The sequence below is a fragment of the Mirounga leonina genome, unplaced genomic scaffold, assembly GCF_011800145.1.
Source record: "Mirounga leonina isolate KUSES-001 unplaced genomic scaffold, KU_Mleo_1.0 Mir_197, whole genome shotgun sequence".
NCBI lineage: Eukaryota > Metazoa > Chordata > Mammalia > Carnivora > Phocidae > Mirounga > Mirounga leonina.
In genome coordinates, this window is record NW_023270494.1 from 1,109,236 (window position 1) to 1,125,242 (window position 16,007).

The 16,007-nt window shown below is 59.8% G+C and overlaps 3 protein-coding genes across 13 annotated transcripts in view; all 3 read left to right on the plus strand.

The window, feature by feature from the left end:
* The first annotated feature begins 26 nt into the window (after positions 1–26).
* On the plus strand, positions 27–7,059 carry MAFG (MAF bZIP transcription factor G). Of its 8 annotated transcripts, none has more exons than XM_035025760.1 (3): positions 27–65; positions 4,202–4,264; positions 4,367–7,059. In XM_035025760.1, the coding sequence occupies exons 2-3, from the start codon at positions 4,229–4,231 to the stop codon at positions 4,817–4,819; spliced, it is 489 nt and encodes a 162-aa protein (XP_034881651.1). In that variant the 5' UTR covers positions 27–65; positions 4,202–4,228; the 3' UTR covers positions 4,820–7,059. The 8 variants fall into 8 exon arrangements, with proteins under 8 accessions (XP_034881651.1, XP_034881657.1, XP_034881656.1 ...); XM_035025766.1 differs by having other exon boundaries at positions 40–61; XM_035025765.1 differs by lacking the exon at positions 27–65 and adding an exon at positions 564–616.
* Positions 7,060–9,253: 2,194 nt separating this feature from the next.
* SIRT7 (sirtuin 7) lies at positions 9,254–15,445 on the plus strand. Of its 3 annotated transcripts, XM_035025759.1 has the most exons (11): positions 9,254–9,408; positions 9,479–9,616; positions 9,739–9,843; positions 11,840–11,910; positions 12,009–12,081; positions 12,730–12,828; positions 12,903–13,139; positions 13,281–13,361; positions 13,529–13,635; positions 14,085–14,170; positions 14,783–15,445. In XM_035025759.1, the coding sequence occupies exons 1-10, from the start codon at positions 9,316–9,318 to the stop codon at positions 14,092–14,094; spliced, it is 1,014 nt and encodes a 337-aa protein (XP_034881650.1). In that variant the 5' UTR covers positions 9,254–9,315; the 3' UTR covers positions 14,095–14,170; positions 14,783–15,445. The 3 variants fall into 3 exon arrangements, with proteins under 3 accessions (XP_034881650.1, XP_034881648.1, XP_034881649.1); XM_035025757.1 differs by lacking the exon at positions 14,085–14,170; XM_035025758.1 differs by lacking the exons at positions 12,730–12,828; positions 14,085–14,170.
* A 338-nt stretch (positions 15,446–15,783) lies between these two features.
* Positions 15,784–16,007, plus strand: part of PCYT2 (phosphate cytidylyltransferase 2, ethanolamine) — a 7,430-nt gene continuing 7,206 nt past the window's right edge. For both annotated transcript variants that reach the window (XM_035025769.1, XM_035025770.1), the window contains exon 1: positions 15,784–15,946. In XM_035025769.1, coding sequence (XP_034881660.1) covers positions 15,858–15,946 — 89 coding nt within the window. In that variant the 5' untranslated portion in view covers positions 15,784–15,857. The remainder of the gene's footprint in view (positions 15,947–16,007) is intronic.

The following is a 16,007-nucleotide window of genomic DNA, read 5'->3' on the forward strand; positions in this document are numbered from 1 at the left end:
GGCCTCGGAGCGCCCGCCCGCCCGCCCGTCCCGGCCTCGGCCCGCCCGGGCCCGCAGTGTGGTGGGTGAGTGCGGCGGCGGGCCGGGCGGGCGGCTGGCGGGGGGCTCCGGGCCCGGGGTGGGGGCGGGCGGGGCCGCGGCTCCTCCTGGCGGGCCGGGGGCGGCGCGGGCCGCGCGTCCCGGCTTTGGGTTTCCCCTGCGCCCTCCTGGCGGCCCGTGCCTCGGTTTCCCCGCGGGTCAGGAGCAGCTCCTGGCCCTTGCGCCGGGGACGCTGGGGATGGGTCGCGGGGGACGGAGGAGGGCGGGGCGGGGCGTACGCGGGGCTCGCTCGGCGGAGCCCCGGGCATCCTGGTGGGAGGGGCGGCCGTGGTGGCGGGAGGAAAGGGTGGGGTCGAGCGGGGCGCCTAGGGCTCCGCGGAAGAGCCTGGGGCCCCGGCTCTAGCTGCTGATTCATCAGGTGTCTGTGTCCGCCTCCCCGGGCGCAGGGGTCCTCGGCGGGCCTGGGGGGGGAGGGGGCGGCACGTGGCGGGGCCCGGAAGACCCTGCTCGCGCCGGCTTCGCTCCGACACACGCGTGCCAGAGCCCAGAGGGAGACTTGCTGAGTCATCAGCATGAGGTCACTCGATGCTCATTCTGATGTCTGGGGCGGGGGGATTTGAGCTTGGGGCCTGGGGTCTGAAAGGACGGAAGATCAGAGTAGGAGGGAAACTGGGGAAGGGGCCAGGCCCAGGGACTGGGGCACCGGTTCAAGTTTGGGCTGGTATGTGAGTTGAAGGCAGGGTGGGTGAGGAGAATGTGGAGGGGCCTTGGTGCAGGTTATCTTTCCGGGCAGAATGTGAAGCCCCTGGCCTGCCCATCCCCTCCCAGGCATGCTCTTCTTAGGCAGCCGGTCCCTGACCAGCGTCTGGGACAGTTCCCCAAACTGGGAAATAGTTCTCGGAGTGAGAGGAGGGGAGGAGCTTAGGGGGGCCGTGCTTGCCAGGCTGGGAAGCAGGTTTTCCCTGTGACTGGTCTGGTTGGCTAGGCTGGGCAGCCCCTGGGCGGGGAAGAGAGGGATACACCCTGGCCAGAGAGGGAGTCAGTGGGAGAAAAAGGGGTGCCTGTACTCAAGTCCTGGAGGACAGTGGACAGGGCAGGGGAAGCAGGTGCAGCTCTACCAGGAAACTGCCAATGAGCCAAAGCAGCAGGACTTTGACATCTGGGGAGTGAGGTGTCCGGTGAGCAGGCCCTGCCCCTTTCGCCGCCCGGCCTTGGGGTATGGGGCAAAGCTGCAGGTGGCCGTGGCTTTGACGGTGCCTGGCCTTCGGGGCACGGCTGGTGGGCTGGTGTGGAAGGCATGGAGCGGAATGATGCAGTTCCCGATCACCCTAGAGTTGTCCCACTTGAGGTTGAGGCTCAACCTAACTGCCGTGTGGGTGTTAGTAAGGATTGTGGCCCTGTGGGTGTCGGGCCTCTCGGGGGTGACAGCCTAAGGGTGGTGTGGCCTGAGCTACCTTTCCTGAATGTGTGGGTGGTGTCTGGACTTCAGGGGTAGGGTGCTTTGTCTCGACCAGAGCTGACCATTCTTGCCTAGGGGTTCATGGCTAGGTCAGGCTGGCCTTGTGGTTCGCCTTCGGGGGTACCCCTTCCCCCCAGCACACACACGCTCTCATAGACACTTAGCCTTGGGCTTATAGATGCCAGATGTTTAACACTTCAGCTGATCTTTTGGCTGGAATTTTATACTTTAGCAAAGTGCAGATTCCTGAAGGGGGTACTTTTTTAAGTCTTCTCATTTATTCTTAGGTGGAAATTAAGTTTTCGACTTTTTTTTGGAATGGCTTTCAGTGGCTGAGGGATTTTGCAGGAGGTGGTTCTGAAGGGCAGGGTGGGAGGAAGGTCAGGCTAGGTTGGGGCCACACTGTTTGGGAGATTTGGCCGCTAGAGTTTGCAGGCCAGGAGAAGGAGCAGGGGCTGACTGTCTTGCCTCTTGCCCAGTGTCCACATCCTAGAGTCTGGGCCCAGGTACAGGGATGGAGCTGTCTGAACCTGTTTTCCCCTCCCAGCTGGCTGTCAGCCTGAGGGGGTGGCCCAGGGTACCTTGGTGATTTCAGGCCCATGGGACTGTCCGTGCCTTCTCTACCAGTGTGGCTCAGCCACACAAGGTGAGCAGGTAAGGATGACTGGGCCCCAGCTCTGGACCAGTCTTTGGGCCTTCGAGAAGAGGAAGCTTTTCCTTAATCCAGCCTCCTGGATACCCTCTTCTGGCTTTAGAGGTGCCCTGAGCTCTCTCTCACAGTCCATCCCCAGAGGCTATCACTGTCACATCTGTGTGTGTCCCCAGGTGCGCAGAGGCTGGCTCAGGAGGCTGAAGCCCTGGCTCTGCTGAGCCCTGCCCCTCCCCCCGCACGCACACGTACGCTACACCTGTGATTAGGAGGCGAGAGGCTGCACTTGTGCTGAGTTCAGGCCTTCTGCAGAGGGTGAAATCTGTCGAGGAGGCACTTTTCAGCTCCCAACCGCCACGCTCGGCACTTTTGTGTGTGATCTCTTCAGGAAGTCACCGTTGTGCTCAGCATTCAGGGGTGGAGGAAGGAGGATGGCTGGTGGGCAAAGCTGGTGCCAGGACTTTTCCTTTGGGCTGACAATGGAAGGACCCAGGGGAGTGTCCCTGCACCCCGACTCAGACTCGAGGCTGGGGGAGGCCCTCCAGCTTGGCCATGAAATCCTGGCCCCCAGGGTGCATTTGGGGCCCTGAGGATCTTCTGACCTCCAGCGACTATCTTCTCCATCCTCTGCTCCGGAACAGCCGTGGGACTCCAGCCTCAGGGCCTGCCTGAGAGCCTTGGGTGACCTGGCTGGCTGTGGTGAGGCACCTCCCGCGGCGAGGCGAGGTGACGTGGCGGCTCTACCCTGGAGCCACCTTGCACCTCCACCTCCCTAACCCGTGCTTTATCTCCCCAGTGAGGGTCAGAAGGCCCCCCAGCCCAGAATTGCCTGCAGTGCTTATGACCTCCTGCAGCAGGGAGGCGTGGTCCAACTTTCCCTCCAGCCATTTACCTTTCTGCGCCTAACCTGGAAAGTAGGGGGCTGAAAGGGAGTGTCCTTGCCTAAGGGTTTGATGGGGGCTGGCTGAGTCAGAATTGCAGGATTAGGTGCGTAGAAAGGTCCTTGGCAGGGCCTGAGGAAGCAGACAGTGAGGGCCCAGTGTGGGAAGGGCAACTGAGTGGGTGTGAGGGGGCCCTTTGGTCCACCCCTCCCCAAGTCCTTTTGTTGTTGTTCCCTGTGCTATGGGCAGTGACCCCTGGCTGGGGGGGAGGGGGCAGGAGGGGGCTGAGCAGGCCCCCTGGGTGGCCAACCCGGCACTCTTAGGAAATAGCGTGGATGGGGTGGGGCAGGGGCACAAAATGCCGCAATCCAAAGCCACAGGAAGGTTGCTCCATCAGCCATGGAGGTGGGCTGAGCCCGGCCTCTGCTGGGATGCCTGCCACCTGGCGGGGGGGCTCCCACCAATGCTGAAAACAGTTGAGCTCTTCAAAGTGAAAAGTCTGTGGGAGAATCAGGGCTCTCCTTCATCCTCCTCTTGGCCTGAGTCCCCACTGGCCCCTAAGCCTTCGTGGGGGCAGGGCCAGCTAAGGGGAGGTGGCTGTAGGAGGTAGGGCCCTGGAGTACGCAGGTGCAGGGTCACTGGCCCCAGCCCTCACCTGCTGTTGGCCAGGCTGGCCTTTCTGGCCCTAGCAGTGCTCTGCTTAGGCTGTGGGTCCCCTGGGGCTGTGTTGGCTGGCAGCCTTGGGGAGTGCCAGGCCAGGCTGGTGAGGGAGCGGGAGCGGGAGCGGGAGCGATGTGCTGAGTCAGCGTGACTCGCCAGGAACAGCCATGCTCTGGGGCGCACACTGGGGTTATTTTTAAAGCTCCCAGCTTCCTTCTAGGCTGGCCCTTCCTGCATCCCTCTCATCCCTTCCCAAGGCCCTTTTCTGGTCTCTGCCTTTCTAACAGCCCTTCTGTTCCCCTTCCCCCGTCAGACCCACTGGGTACCCTAGGGACAAGGCGGACAGGGAGCAGCCTACCCGAAGGGTGGCAGGTGGTCCTCGGGGCCAGGTATTGGGAATGGTGAGGTGAGAGGTGAGGCTGGGGGCTGGGCCCCTTCCCCAGGCTCTGTGTGGCCTGGAGAGGGAGAGGGGAGTAGTCTCCAAGGTCCTGACCTCCGCTCCCTGTCTCGCAGAGTGCCTGCTTGCTGTGCCCCCGGGTTATGACGACCCCCAATAAAGGAAACAAGGCCTTGAAGGTGAGCGGCCGGAGTGGGCGGTGCCTTGAGGGGGGCGGGGGGCGGGCCACAAGGGGGGCGGTCCCCCCGGAGCCTTGACCTCCTGCACTGTCCTGCCCGCAGGTGAAGCGGGAGCCGGGCGAGAATGGCACCAGCCTGACTGATGAGGAGCTGGTGACCATGTCGGTGCGGGAGCTGAACCAGCACCTGCGGGGCTTGTCCAAGGAGGAGATCATCCAGCTGAAGCAGCGGCGGCGCACGCTCAAGAACCGCGGCTACGCCGCCAGCTGCCGCGTCAAGCGGGTGACGCAGAAGGAGGAGCTGGAGAAGCAGAAGGCGGAGCTGCAGCAGGAGGTGGAGAAGCTCGCCTCGGAGAACGCGAGCATGAAGCTGGAGCTCGACGCGCTGCGCTCCAAGTACGAGGCCCTGCAGAACTTCGCCAGGACCGTGGCCCGCAGCCCCGTGGCGCCGGCCCGGGGCCCCCTCGCTGCCGGCTTGGGGCCCCTCGTCCCTGGCAAGGTGGCCGCCACCAGCGTCATCACGATAGTAAAGTCCAAGACGGACGCCCGGTCGTAGGGACGCGCGCTTGCCCGGGCGGGTCTGCAAGGGGCCATTAGGCGCATGGCGAGTTTGGCAGCCCTATCCCCTTCTTTCTCCTCTCCTCTTCTTCCTCTCCTGCCTCCTCCCTTCCCTGCAAAGCACAACCTGCACCCCAGGGGCGCCGGGCTGAGCCCCTTTGATCTCGTCGTTGTCATCGTGTGTTTTGTACGTTGGGATTGGTCAGTTCGGCGGTGACGTGCGGTTGCCCCAGTCCCCTTTGTACCAAGGCCATGCAGGCTTGGCGTCCAGAGTTGGCCCTGTGGGAACAGAGAAAGATCGAATGAGCGCATGGGGCTCGTGTGTTGGAGCAGGGAGGGCTCCAGGGCAGGAGGGGCTGCTGTCCACTCCGGGTGGCCCCCAGGCCCTGACAGCTGCTGGCTGGCAGGGGCTGTGATTCAGTGCAGCCAACAGGCATAGATGGGCTCTGCTCCAACGAGTGGGGTGTCCTCGAGGGCCCTGGGTGGGCGGGCCACCAGCCTGGGCGCTACAGGCACTGGGAGGGATGGGGCGTTCTGTGGCTTTGGGCCAGGGGCCATGGCGCTCGAGCCTGACGCATTGCACTGAACAAGACTAAATCACTGGTTGTGAGCATACGTGAAGGGTGTGTCCAGTGTCCTGCGATGGGTCCCGTGTCACTGTTTACATGACCTATTTGTGTGGTTACATAGCCCTTTATTTAAAAGAGAGGAGTTCCTTTTACGAAGTTATTAAATTATATGTTTAAAAGCTAAAGAAAAAAGAGCTGCAGAGTATTTATAAAACTGTCTTTTTAAAAAAAAAACAAAAAACAAGAACATTTGACCGTATATATGGACGAGGAAGGAAAGTATAATAGAAACTTTGCTAGTTTAACAAAAGAAAAAAAGCAAACAACAAAAAAAATCCCTTTCTTGTAAACTTATGGACAAGTCTTTGTGGCTGTTGGAGTTTAGTTTTTATATACACAGAGTTATCAGACGTTATTTATAAAACTTAGTTTAAAAAAAGACAAAAAAAAAAAAAAAAAGCCAAGCCGTGAGCGACCACAAGGCGCGTCCTGGCGTCCTCTTTGCTATCTCTTTTGCAATTGTACCGAAAGTGACTTACTCCTTCGCCCTTCCTGCTTCCGTCTCTTGCCGGTGCCGTGGTGTCGTCTGTGCCTGGTGAGGTCTTGTGCAGCGTCACGTGCTGGTGCTTCTGGTGACCTTTGACCTGTGGGTGTTACTTCTTGTGTCTGTTAATCCCGTGTTTGTTTTTTGGATTTGGTTGTGTTTTTGCTTCTGCTGGCTTGCTGGGCCTGGACTGGGGTGCTGGGCAGCGCCTGCTCCAGCAGCGCTTGGGGGTCTGCCCGCCAGCCCAGCCCCTTCTGCCTCGGTGCCTGACCCAGGACCCCAGAGGATCAGATCCGGGGCTCTGCCGCTCTCACCTCTGCACAGCCTTGGCTTCGCATGTCTGTGTAAGGCTTGGGCTGATTCAGGGGCAGGGCAGGTGAAACGAGGGGCCATCCCAGAGCACCCCCCCCCCCACTGCTTCCACGCCCACGGCCTCTGGCCATGGCTGGCAGATTTGCAGGGACCACAGAGTCACTGGGTGCCCCCAGGTGTCTTCCTTTTGGCCTCTAGTCAACATGTGTGGGCTCTGGTCGCTGACCCCAGCTTTGTTCCTATAGGCTTCACGTGGGCCTCATCAGGGGAACCCCAAGGCCCACGTGGGAGTTTCCAGGTCTGCTGCCCACTTACCCCAGCAGTGCTTCCATGCCGTGAAGGAATGCTTCCCAGGCAAAGCCAGGTGGTTTTGGGGCTCGTCTGGGGTGGCCCCTTCTCCCTTCCTGAGGGCCGGGGTGGGGGGTCTCCACCGGTGCCAAACAAGGGCTGTGGTCTACAGGCCCAGGTCCTGTCCCTCACCTCGCCCTGAACTTGCGCCAGCTCTTGGCTTTGGGCCTCCTTTCGCCTCCCTTTGGGATCTGTGTCTTCCAGGGATGCGCTGCTCAGCTCGTGGAGGTGCTTCTCTCCGGGGCTGAGCCCACCTTCCCAGGGCCCCTTGGCAGAGGCAGCTAGTCTTCCAGACTTGGCTCCAGAAGCTCCTCCTAAGCATGAGACAGGAGCTGCCTGCAGTGCCGGCCCTCAAGAGGCTACTGCCCTGTCTCTGGCCACATGGGCCTCAGCCTCCAGACCTTCTCCTGGAGGTCGCTGGTTGGCTTCTCTGGGGGCCCTGAACCCTGTAAAGCACAGACGTGTGGGCTGGTGAAAAGAAACCCAGTGTGGCCTGGCAGGGTGTAACTTCTTGGGCAGCGGGGTTTTCATCCCCAGGGTGCCCATGGGACAGGAGCGGGGACATGCTCCTGTCAGGTGGATGGGCTTCTCTTGGCCCTAGATGCCCTGTCGTTCCTGGTTGTGCCGGGTCAGCCTGCAGTGGAGATTTTGACCGTTGACTCTCAATACTGAGGGGCTTCCTGCCCCTCCCTGCTGTGTGGCTTTGTCTACCTAGGGTGTCGACGAAAGTTGTTGATGTTGGTTGTAGCAGCACTGAGTTGGAATCGCATCGTAAGACTCCCTGAAGAGGGGGAGAAGCCCGTGCCCTCCATATCCACTTACGCTCCCCACTTCGGTGCTGGCTGGGAGGTAGTTGGCCATCTGCCACCCGGAGACCTGGAGAGCAGAGGAAGGAGGCAGGTTTGGAACGTGAGAGGCGAGTTGGAGGGTGGGCCCAGGTAGAAGGGAAATTGCAGGTCTGGTGTAGGTAATAGAAGCTTCTGGACTTAGCAAGGCCGTGCTTCCTTTCAAGGTGTTTGGATTTGGAGCGGCTGTTCCTTGGGGGGAACGTCCCGTTCCCGTCAAGCCGGCCCCATGGGGCCACTCTGCCCCTTTCCCCCTTCACCTTGGTTTCTTGACAGTAGAGCCTGTGTCCACACGTGACTGGCTTGGTGTCTTTCTGATTCTTGTTAATTCAGTTTTCCTACTGTGAGGGTGTTGTGTTCTTTTTCTCCTCGACTTTTCTGACACAGCAAATCGAGGGCTTTGGCTGAAGCCAAGTCTCCCAAACTTGCCCGCTAAGTAAACCGTGATGTGCACCTTCCCATCTAGCCCTTGCCCCCACTCCTCCCTTATCCCAACACGGACACTCAGATTCAGAGGAGAACCCTGTGGGAACAGGTCAGCTCTGCCCTGAGTATGTCCCCAGGGAGACCTCCCCGAGGCCCTGGCTGCTGCCCTGCTGGGTAGCACTGCTGTTTGTACCGGTGAGAAGACACGGCTGCTCAGCTGTGTGGGTGCTGGTTTCTGCCGGATGCCAGGTCTCCCCGGGAGGCTCTTGGGCTCTTGGTCCATGCTTCTGGTCTGTGTGCGCAACTCTGACCGTCAGCAGCAGCCCCTGTGGTTGGCGCCTGAGCCCACGGCTCTGATCGGCTGCAGCCCGCTTTGGGACAGGTGGTCAAGCCCCCTCCTGCCCCTGTTGCCTCCCTCTCTGAGGTGGCCAGTTGGCTAAAGTTCCCGTCCACAGCTGGGAAGCCCAAGCCACAGCCTGCAGCACCATTTCCGCTCTGGGATCTTGTAAGTTACTTTTTTAGGCTGTGGTTTGGTGAAAGGAACCAACACAGTAACGATTTTTTTCCCCCCAGAAGCCACTGAATAATTCTTTTTGGCGCGTTATTGCCTTCCTGTTGGCTGTCTAGTTTTGGAGCAGGTGGGGAGAAGTGGAAGACACAGAGGCAGGGGTATGGCCTGTCCCGCTTCAGGCCTGTGTGTTTTGAGTGTGTGCTGTACCTTTGGGCCAGTCGCGCACGTTTCCACCCCACGCTGGAGCAGCGCCTTGGTGCGTGGGTGTCTGGCGAGCCCGAGCTGGAGTGTAGGAGAGTGTGCCCCGGATGAACTGCGAGGGGACAGCCCCTCCAGCAACCTTGTGTCCCAGCCCCTCCCTTCTCCCCATCCCCTCAATTTGCTACTCCCTGAAGCCTTTAACCAAACGGGAGTGGGTACAGAAAGCCTTCTCCTGGCATCTTAGGGCAACAGGACAAGGGCTGTCCCGTGTGTCCAGCTCTGGTGCTCTCCTGGCGCTGAGAGGCTGGGTCCAAGCAGAGTTGATCAGACCCTGCCTGTCCTGCCTAGGGCTGAAACCAGGGGGAGGTGGGGGTTCCCTGGGACCTGCCAGGGCTGGCAGGGGTTGGTGAAGATCCAGGTGAGGAGGGGCCTCCCTGGGGCGGGCCTCGGCCTCGGTGCCCACCCTGCCCTGTGCAGTATTTATTGCTAAATTATTGTCCAGGGGGGCGGCACTGGGCCGGACCCCGGGTATTTATTGCTGTACATAGTGTATGTTTGTGATATATAAGGTTTTCTTTATTTTGTATATGATCAATAAACACCTTTTAAAGAGACTGTCAGGTGCTTCCTTTGCGCGCCGCGCGGGCGGGGCCGGAAGGGCGGGGCGGGCCTCGCGCGCATGCGCTGGTGCGCGGCCTGCCGGGAGGCGGAAGCGGAAGCGCGGATCTCCCGGGAGCGATGGCAGCCGGGGGTCCCAGCCGCTCGGAGCGCAAGGCGGCGGAGCGGGTCCGGAGGCTGCGGGAGGAGCAGCAGCGGGAGCGCCTCCGCCAGGTACGCCGCCGCCCGCCCCGCGCCGCGCCCCCGGCCCGCGCGGCCCTCACCGCCCGCCCCGCGCCCGCAGGTGTCGCGCATCCTGAGGAAGGCGGCGGCCGAGCGCAGCGCCGAGGAGGGCCGGCTCCTGGCCGAGAGCGAGGACCTGGTGACGGAGCTGCAGGGCCGGAGCAGGCGGCGCGAGGGCCTGAAGCGGCGGCAGGAGGAGGCGAGTCCCGCGGCGCGCCCGGGGCTCGGTCGGTGCGGGGCTCGGTCCGCGGACGGTCGGGGCCGCGCCTCTCGCCGGGCGGGGGCGGGGCGGGGCTTAGGACCGGCCTCGCGTCTCGGCAGGTGTGCGACGACCCGGAGGAGCTGCGGAGGAAGGTGCGGGAGCTGGCCGGCGCCGTCCGCAACGCCAAGTACCTGGTGGTCTACACCGGCGCAGGGATCAGCACGGTAGGGCGGCCGCGCCCCGGCTCGGCTCCCGGGCAGACCGCGGGCGCAGGGGGCGGGTGTGGGGCGCCCCCTTCTGGGTGACTCACCCCAGGACCGAGCGGAGTCTTCCGAGTGCCAGTACTGATTCACAAAAGCTCACTTTACAAACAGCCCTGATGTTCTTTTTTCAAGTTACTTATTTTTAAAAAGTAATTTCTACAGCCCATGTGGGGCTGGAACTCACGACCCTGAGATCTAGAGTCTCACGCTCTTCCGGCTGACCTGGCCAGGCGCCCCGCTGATCTAATCTTCTCTTCTCTTTTCTTTTTTTTTTTCTTTTCTCTTCTCTTTTCAAGACTTATTTATTTGAGAGACACAGAGTGCGTGCACGGAGCACACTGTCAAGCAGACTGCCCGCTGAGTGCGGAGCCCCACGCCAGGCGGGGCTCGATCCCACCACCCTGAGATCAGGACCTCAGCTGAAACCGAGAGTCTGAGGCTTAACTGACCAGGCCACCCAGGCGCCCTACCCCCCCCCCCCCCAAAATATTCTTTCTTGGAGAAACTCGAAATGACTCCGCTTGAAACTTCAGTGGGGAGATGAACCTTTTTAAATGTTTGCAGTTTTTGTGATACATATTTAGAAACAAGAAAGGAAGAGGGATGAAATAGGACATGGTACTTCAGTGTTTGTGGGCACCTCCTCATTTGAAGTCAGAACGGTTCATCACCATCCCAAGATTATGTGGGCAGAGCTAAGCCCAGAACTGTCTCCTGATTGCCCACGCATCATGTTTTCTAAACGTTGAAAGAAAATAAGTAGAAAGCAAGGGTTTGGGCACGTTTTATTGAGAGGCCATCTTGGGCCATAGAATATGGTTAGCTTTGAGAGTGTCATTTGTCTGCTTAATGGGTGCGTGTTGAGTGCGACTCACGTGTAGGCCAGCAGAGGTGAACCTTGAGGGTTTCTGTCCTCAAGAAGCCCGTCGGTGATGAGAATATGGCATGTCAGCAGATAGCTAAGGTAAAGCTGGCTGTGCTAGGTTGCTAGAGTGGAGATGCAGACACACACACACATTCCCTCAGAGCTGGGAAAGCCATCCAGTTGCTTTTTGTGCAAGGCAGCATTGAGGCCAGGCCTTGAAAGCTGAGTAAGGTTTTACAGGCAAGGGTGAGAGTAAGACCCTCCAAACAGGGATGAGCTCAGAGGCCCAGCAGTGAGACCGGGTAAGGGGCACTGACTACCCTGACTTGCAGACCCCGGAGCCCTGGTAGCGGGGTCTCCTTCTTGCAGTCACATGTGTGTTCCTGTCATCTGTGGGAGTGCTGCTCTGTAGTTTGCTCTGAGCATTACGTTCTCATTTCTGACATTTCAGTGTGATTCAGATCCACGCTGTTCAGGGTGGGCATTTTTCTGAGCTTAAGCTACAGGGAGGAGACAGGGCTCCCCAGAAGGCAGGTCACTCACAGCCTGGGGAACACAAGGCTCCTTGATCCTGGCACACCTTCTGTCTTCTCTCGGGGTGACTTTATTTCACTGGGTTGAAACTAGAGAAATTCAGTGGTATTTATCTTTGTGAAGGTAGGGCAGGAAACACTATCCGGATGTAAGAATCGGGATGGATGAGTGCTCCTACCTAGGGTTTCACCACATGCTAAACTTTCCCTGAGCGCTGGCTAGGCCCTGGGGACCCACAGATGAGCCTGACCAGTCCTCTCCCTCGGTTTAGAGGATGGGTGTGGCTGCAGAGCCCACGTTGTACCGTTAGGACTCCTTGGAACCTGGAGGGATGAGCTAGACCAGGTGGGAGCAGGGGTCTGAGCAGAGGGAAGGAGCCACTCTGTGGGTTCAGGCAGGTTGCAGTAGGAAGTGCTGAGCCTCTGGAATGAATAGAGGCTTGTGCACGGACAGGCCTAGAACACATTAAGAGAAACATTTGCTTTTCACTCTTGCGAATTTTGCCAGTTCCTACAGTGATGCATTGTCACTGGGTTTATTTTCTTTCTGAACGTGCAGGCAGCCTCTATTCCAGATTACCGGGGCCCTAATGGAGTGTGGACACTGCTTCAGAAAGGGAGAAGCGTTAGGTAAGCAGCCCAGGGCAGCCTTCCCACTCAGTCGAGCACAGGCAGCATGGGCCTGCCCTCACAGCTCCCCACACCTATGCTTCCCTTCCACCTGGCAGTGCTGCTGACCTGAGTGAGGCCGAGCCAACCCTCACCCACATGAGCATCGCCCGCCTACATGAGCAGAAGCTGGTAAGAACCTGGTGTGGCTAGCAAGTACACTTGCTGGGTGCCTGGGGCAGAACCTGGAGGACCACCTTTGTGCCCGAGTGGCAACAGCTTCGTGTCTCTGTCAGCCATTGGACGTGGGATGAGCGCTTACCAAGTGTTTTAGACTCCTGGCTTGAGTGTCTCTCAGGAATCATGTATAGGGTCTGCCTCAGGCCCAGAGCTGCTGGTGGCTCTTTCCCCCTGTGTTTCTATCACATTGTCCAGACAGATCTCAGAAACCACCTAGATAAAGGGGAAGCTCATGGGAAACCTCTGGGGATCCTTTGCTGAGCACTTTCAGCCAAGTGGGGAAGGATCCATCCTCCGGGTCCTTCGGTGACTTGAAACCTAATGAGCCAAGAGAGCGTCAGTCTGGGCCCTTCCCAGCTGAGAGCAAACACCTGCCCTCCTAGCTCGCCAAGCGCTTCAGAGCTGTTGCGGGCAGCCTGGGGCCCTTCCCACCCAGGGCCCTCCCAAGTTGTGCTGAGGCCTGCTTCTCTCTTTTGCCTTTGAGGCTTCATGCAGGGTTGGAGTCGCCCCCGGCCTGGGCTCTGGGCAGGGTTCAGGATGGTGTCCCTGCTGAACACACCGCGCAGCCCCCTTGCTGCCTTGCCCTTGTCTCCCCTCCAGGTGCGGCATGTGGTGTCTCAGAACTGCGACGGGCTCCACGTGCGGAGTGGTCTGCCTCGCACGGCCATCTCCGAGCTCCATGGGAACATGTACATTGAAGTGAGCGGTCCCGCTGGGCTTCGGGGGCCTGTGCGGGCCAGCGGCTCCTGCTCACACTGCCCTCTCCTCCTCAGGTCTGTACAGCCTGCACTCCCAACAGGGAGTACGTGAGGGTGTTCGACGTGACCGAGCGCACCGCCCTGCACCGGCACCAGACGGGCCGGGCCTGCCACAAGTGCGGGGCCCAGCTCCGGGACACCATTGTGCACTTTGGGGAGAGGGGGACGCTGGGGCAGCCTCTGAACTGGGAGGCAGCCACTCAGGCTGCCAGCAAAGCCGACACGATCCTGTGTTTAGGTTCCAGCTTAAAGGTATGTGAACAGCACCATGGATGGACTGGGAGGGGAGTGAGCTTGCCAGCCCCTTGCCAGCTCAGTGTTAGACCCTAGCTTCCTAGAGCTTCGTTCCCTATTGTGTGTGGGGTCTTTTTGTCTGTCCGTCCATTCCTACAGGTTCTGAAGAAGTATCCTCGCCTCTGGTGCATGACCAAGCCCCCCAGCCGGCGGCCCAAGCTCTACATTGTGAACTTGCAGGTGAGTTGCACACTGAGAGATACCTCCTTAGATCTGGACCTTAGAACAGAAGAACCAGAGAGTTCCTGGGACGTTGGTGTCCTGAACTCATGGGCCACAGAGGTCTGGCTGAGAAAGGGCCATTGGGAGGAAGTGAGGTGTCCTCACTCGCCTTCCCGTGTCCCCAGTGGACCCCAAAGGATGACTGGGCTGCCCTGAAGCTTCACGGGAAGTGTGATGACGTCATGCAGCTCCTCATGGATGAGCTGGGCCTGGAGATTCCCCCCTATAGCAGGTGAGGGGGGCACGGGTGCATCCCCCCCTTTTCCTGCCCCTGTGTGGATGGGCCGTGTCTGTCTTTTCTCGTGAACTGAGCATAGAGAATGCTCTGAATTGTTGCAGATGGTGTCTGAGGTGTGACTGCAGCCTGGTGGCCCCCGCAGGGAGCGGCTGAGGCATCAGCTAGGGTGCCCTGGCTGGTGTGACTCCCTGCGGGGAGAGGGAATGTGCCAGTATGCACCTGGAGAGTCCCCCTTCTACCTCAGACAGCCTGGACGGGAAGGTGCCTTGAAGGGACATGGTCTCGGCAACTGCAGTCAGAAAGAATCTTGGTGCACTTGGTTTGGGGAGCTGGCATACTTTGGGGAAGCTTAAACTGTATCTTAATACAGAATTTGTGATAATTTAGACGTGGTATATGTATTGAGTAAAAAGTTTACACTTTCTTTCTCTGTGAATTTTCAGGGTCTTATAGGGGAAATCAGTAACTTCTTTTAATCAAAGGGTTCAAGAATTAAGGATCCCTTCACCTTCTGGGCCTGGCAATTCTTGTATGTTATGTTTGTGGTGTTCTGTAATGTGGGCCTATTGTGTACTGTACTTTTTTTTTTTTTTTTTTACATAGCTCATTTTCTTTATCAGTGCTTATCTGTATCTTAAGTTTATAATATGTGGTTCTACATCTCAGTCAGACACATGATCTCTTCATGGTGTAGTCTATAGGCCACACCTCCCTAGTCAGCTGGCCTCCCCCCCCCCCCCATCAAGTCTTGCAGTCTGGGAAGAGGGAAAGGGTCTGGTCCACCTGCCCCTGGCCATACAAGTGAAAGGTGGGGTCCAGCATTACTAGTGATTCACCCCTCTTGGGGCTACTGCTGCCCCATCCTGGGTGTGCACGTCCTGCTCCATCACCAGCAAGGACACTGAGTTCTGCAGAGGCTGAGCTAGTGTGAGTGCTGACCTTTGAGTTATTTGGGGAGCTTACCCCTCTTGTAGCTGTTCTGTAGCTCAGGAACAGTGGAGCTGCCACTAAGCAAAGCCTGGCCACAGTTAAGACAAGGGGGAGGGAAGCAGGGTGACCTCCTCAGTCAGCTTTCCCGCCCTGGGGCAGGTTGTGACAGAGGCTCCCAGGCATGCCTGACCTAGCTTTTCCTTTTCGGTAGGTGGCAGGACCCAATCTTCTCCCTGGCGACTCCCCTACGTGCAGGTGAAGAAGGGAGCCACACTCGGAAATCGCTGTGCAGAAGCCGGGAGGAGCCCCCGTCTGGAGACCGGGGTGCACCACTTAGCTCAGCCCCTGTCCTAGGTGGCTGGTTTGGCAAGGGCTGCACTAAACGCACAAAAAGGAAGAAAATAACGTAACCTGGTGCTGGACGAGAACAATTGGCACTTTGCAGATGTCGGAACTCTGATTCAGGGGCAAGGCCAGGACTGCCCCCGGGTCCCGTGAGCATCCTCCGGGGAGGACTGCTTAGTCCTTGGTCCCAGCGGGAGCCGCCTTGGCACTGCTGTGGCCTCCTCGGGCGTGGGCCTTCGGAGGACACCTGGCCTGTCCAGCCTCTTCTTAAAGAGGTGGCAGCCATGCCTTTGTGCGAGAACAGAACTCGGGTTATTTCACAACTGGCCAGTCAGGAGGAAGCACACGGCTGCCTTTCCTCCTTCACCGGGCTAGTCTCAGGGGCCTCAAGCCTATTTCTACTGCTTCTTACTAAAACACGGTGACTTTATAGCAACCTTTTTCTGAATTGGGTTTGCGGCAGAGGGGTGGTTTTGGGCCTGGGCGCTCAGCAGGCCTTTTTATTGTCATTAAACATCTCTGCACTGTCTCGCGCGTGTCCTCGAATGACTGCCCTGCGGGGGCGGAGATGGGCGCGGGCGCCCAGCTTAGGCTCCTTGCGGGAAGCGGGCGGAGCCCCACGTGGTCCTGCCCCGCCCCCTCGGCAAGGTGCGCGCAAGCTATTGGCCCAGCGCGCCGGAGGGCGGGGTCTCCTGGGCACGCGGTAGGCTGCCAGGCGGGGCGGGGCGGGGCTCGGCTCTGGCGGCTCACGCCATTGGCGGCGCGAAGCCGGTAGGGGGCGGAGCCCCGGGGGAGGGGCGGTGCTCGCCATTGGCCGCGCGCGGCGGGTGAGGCCCGCGTGACGGCGCGTGCGTCGGGCGGGGCGGGGCGTGCTCGGGGCCGGCGGGCGGCGGCCGCTGAGAGTCGCGGAGCCGGCCGGACCGCGCCGCGGCTGCGGGGCCATGATCCGGAACGGGCACGGGGCGGCAGGCGGTGCAGAGCCGCCGGGTCCGGAGGGCAGGCGCGCCGTGCGAGTGTGGTGCGACGGCTGGTGAGCGCGGCGGCGGCGGCGGCGGGCGGGCCGGGGGCGGGGACGGCCGGGCCCGGAGCCC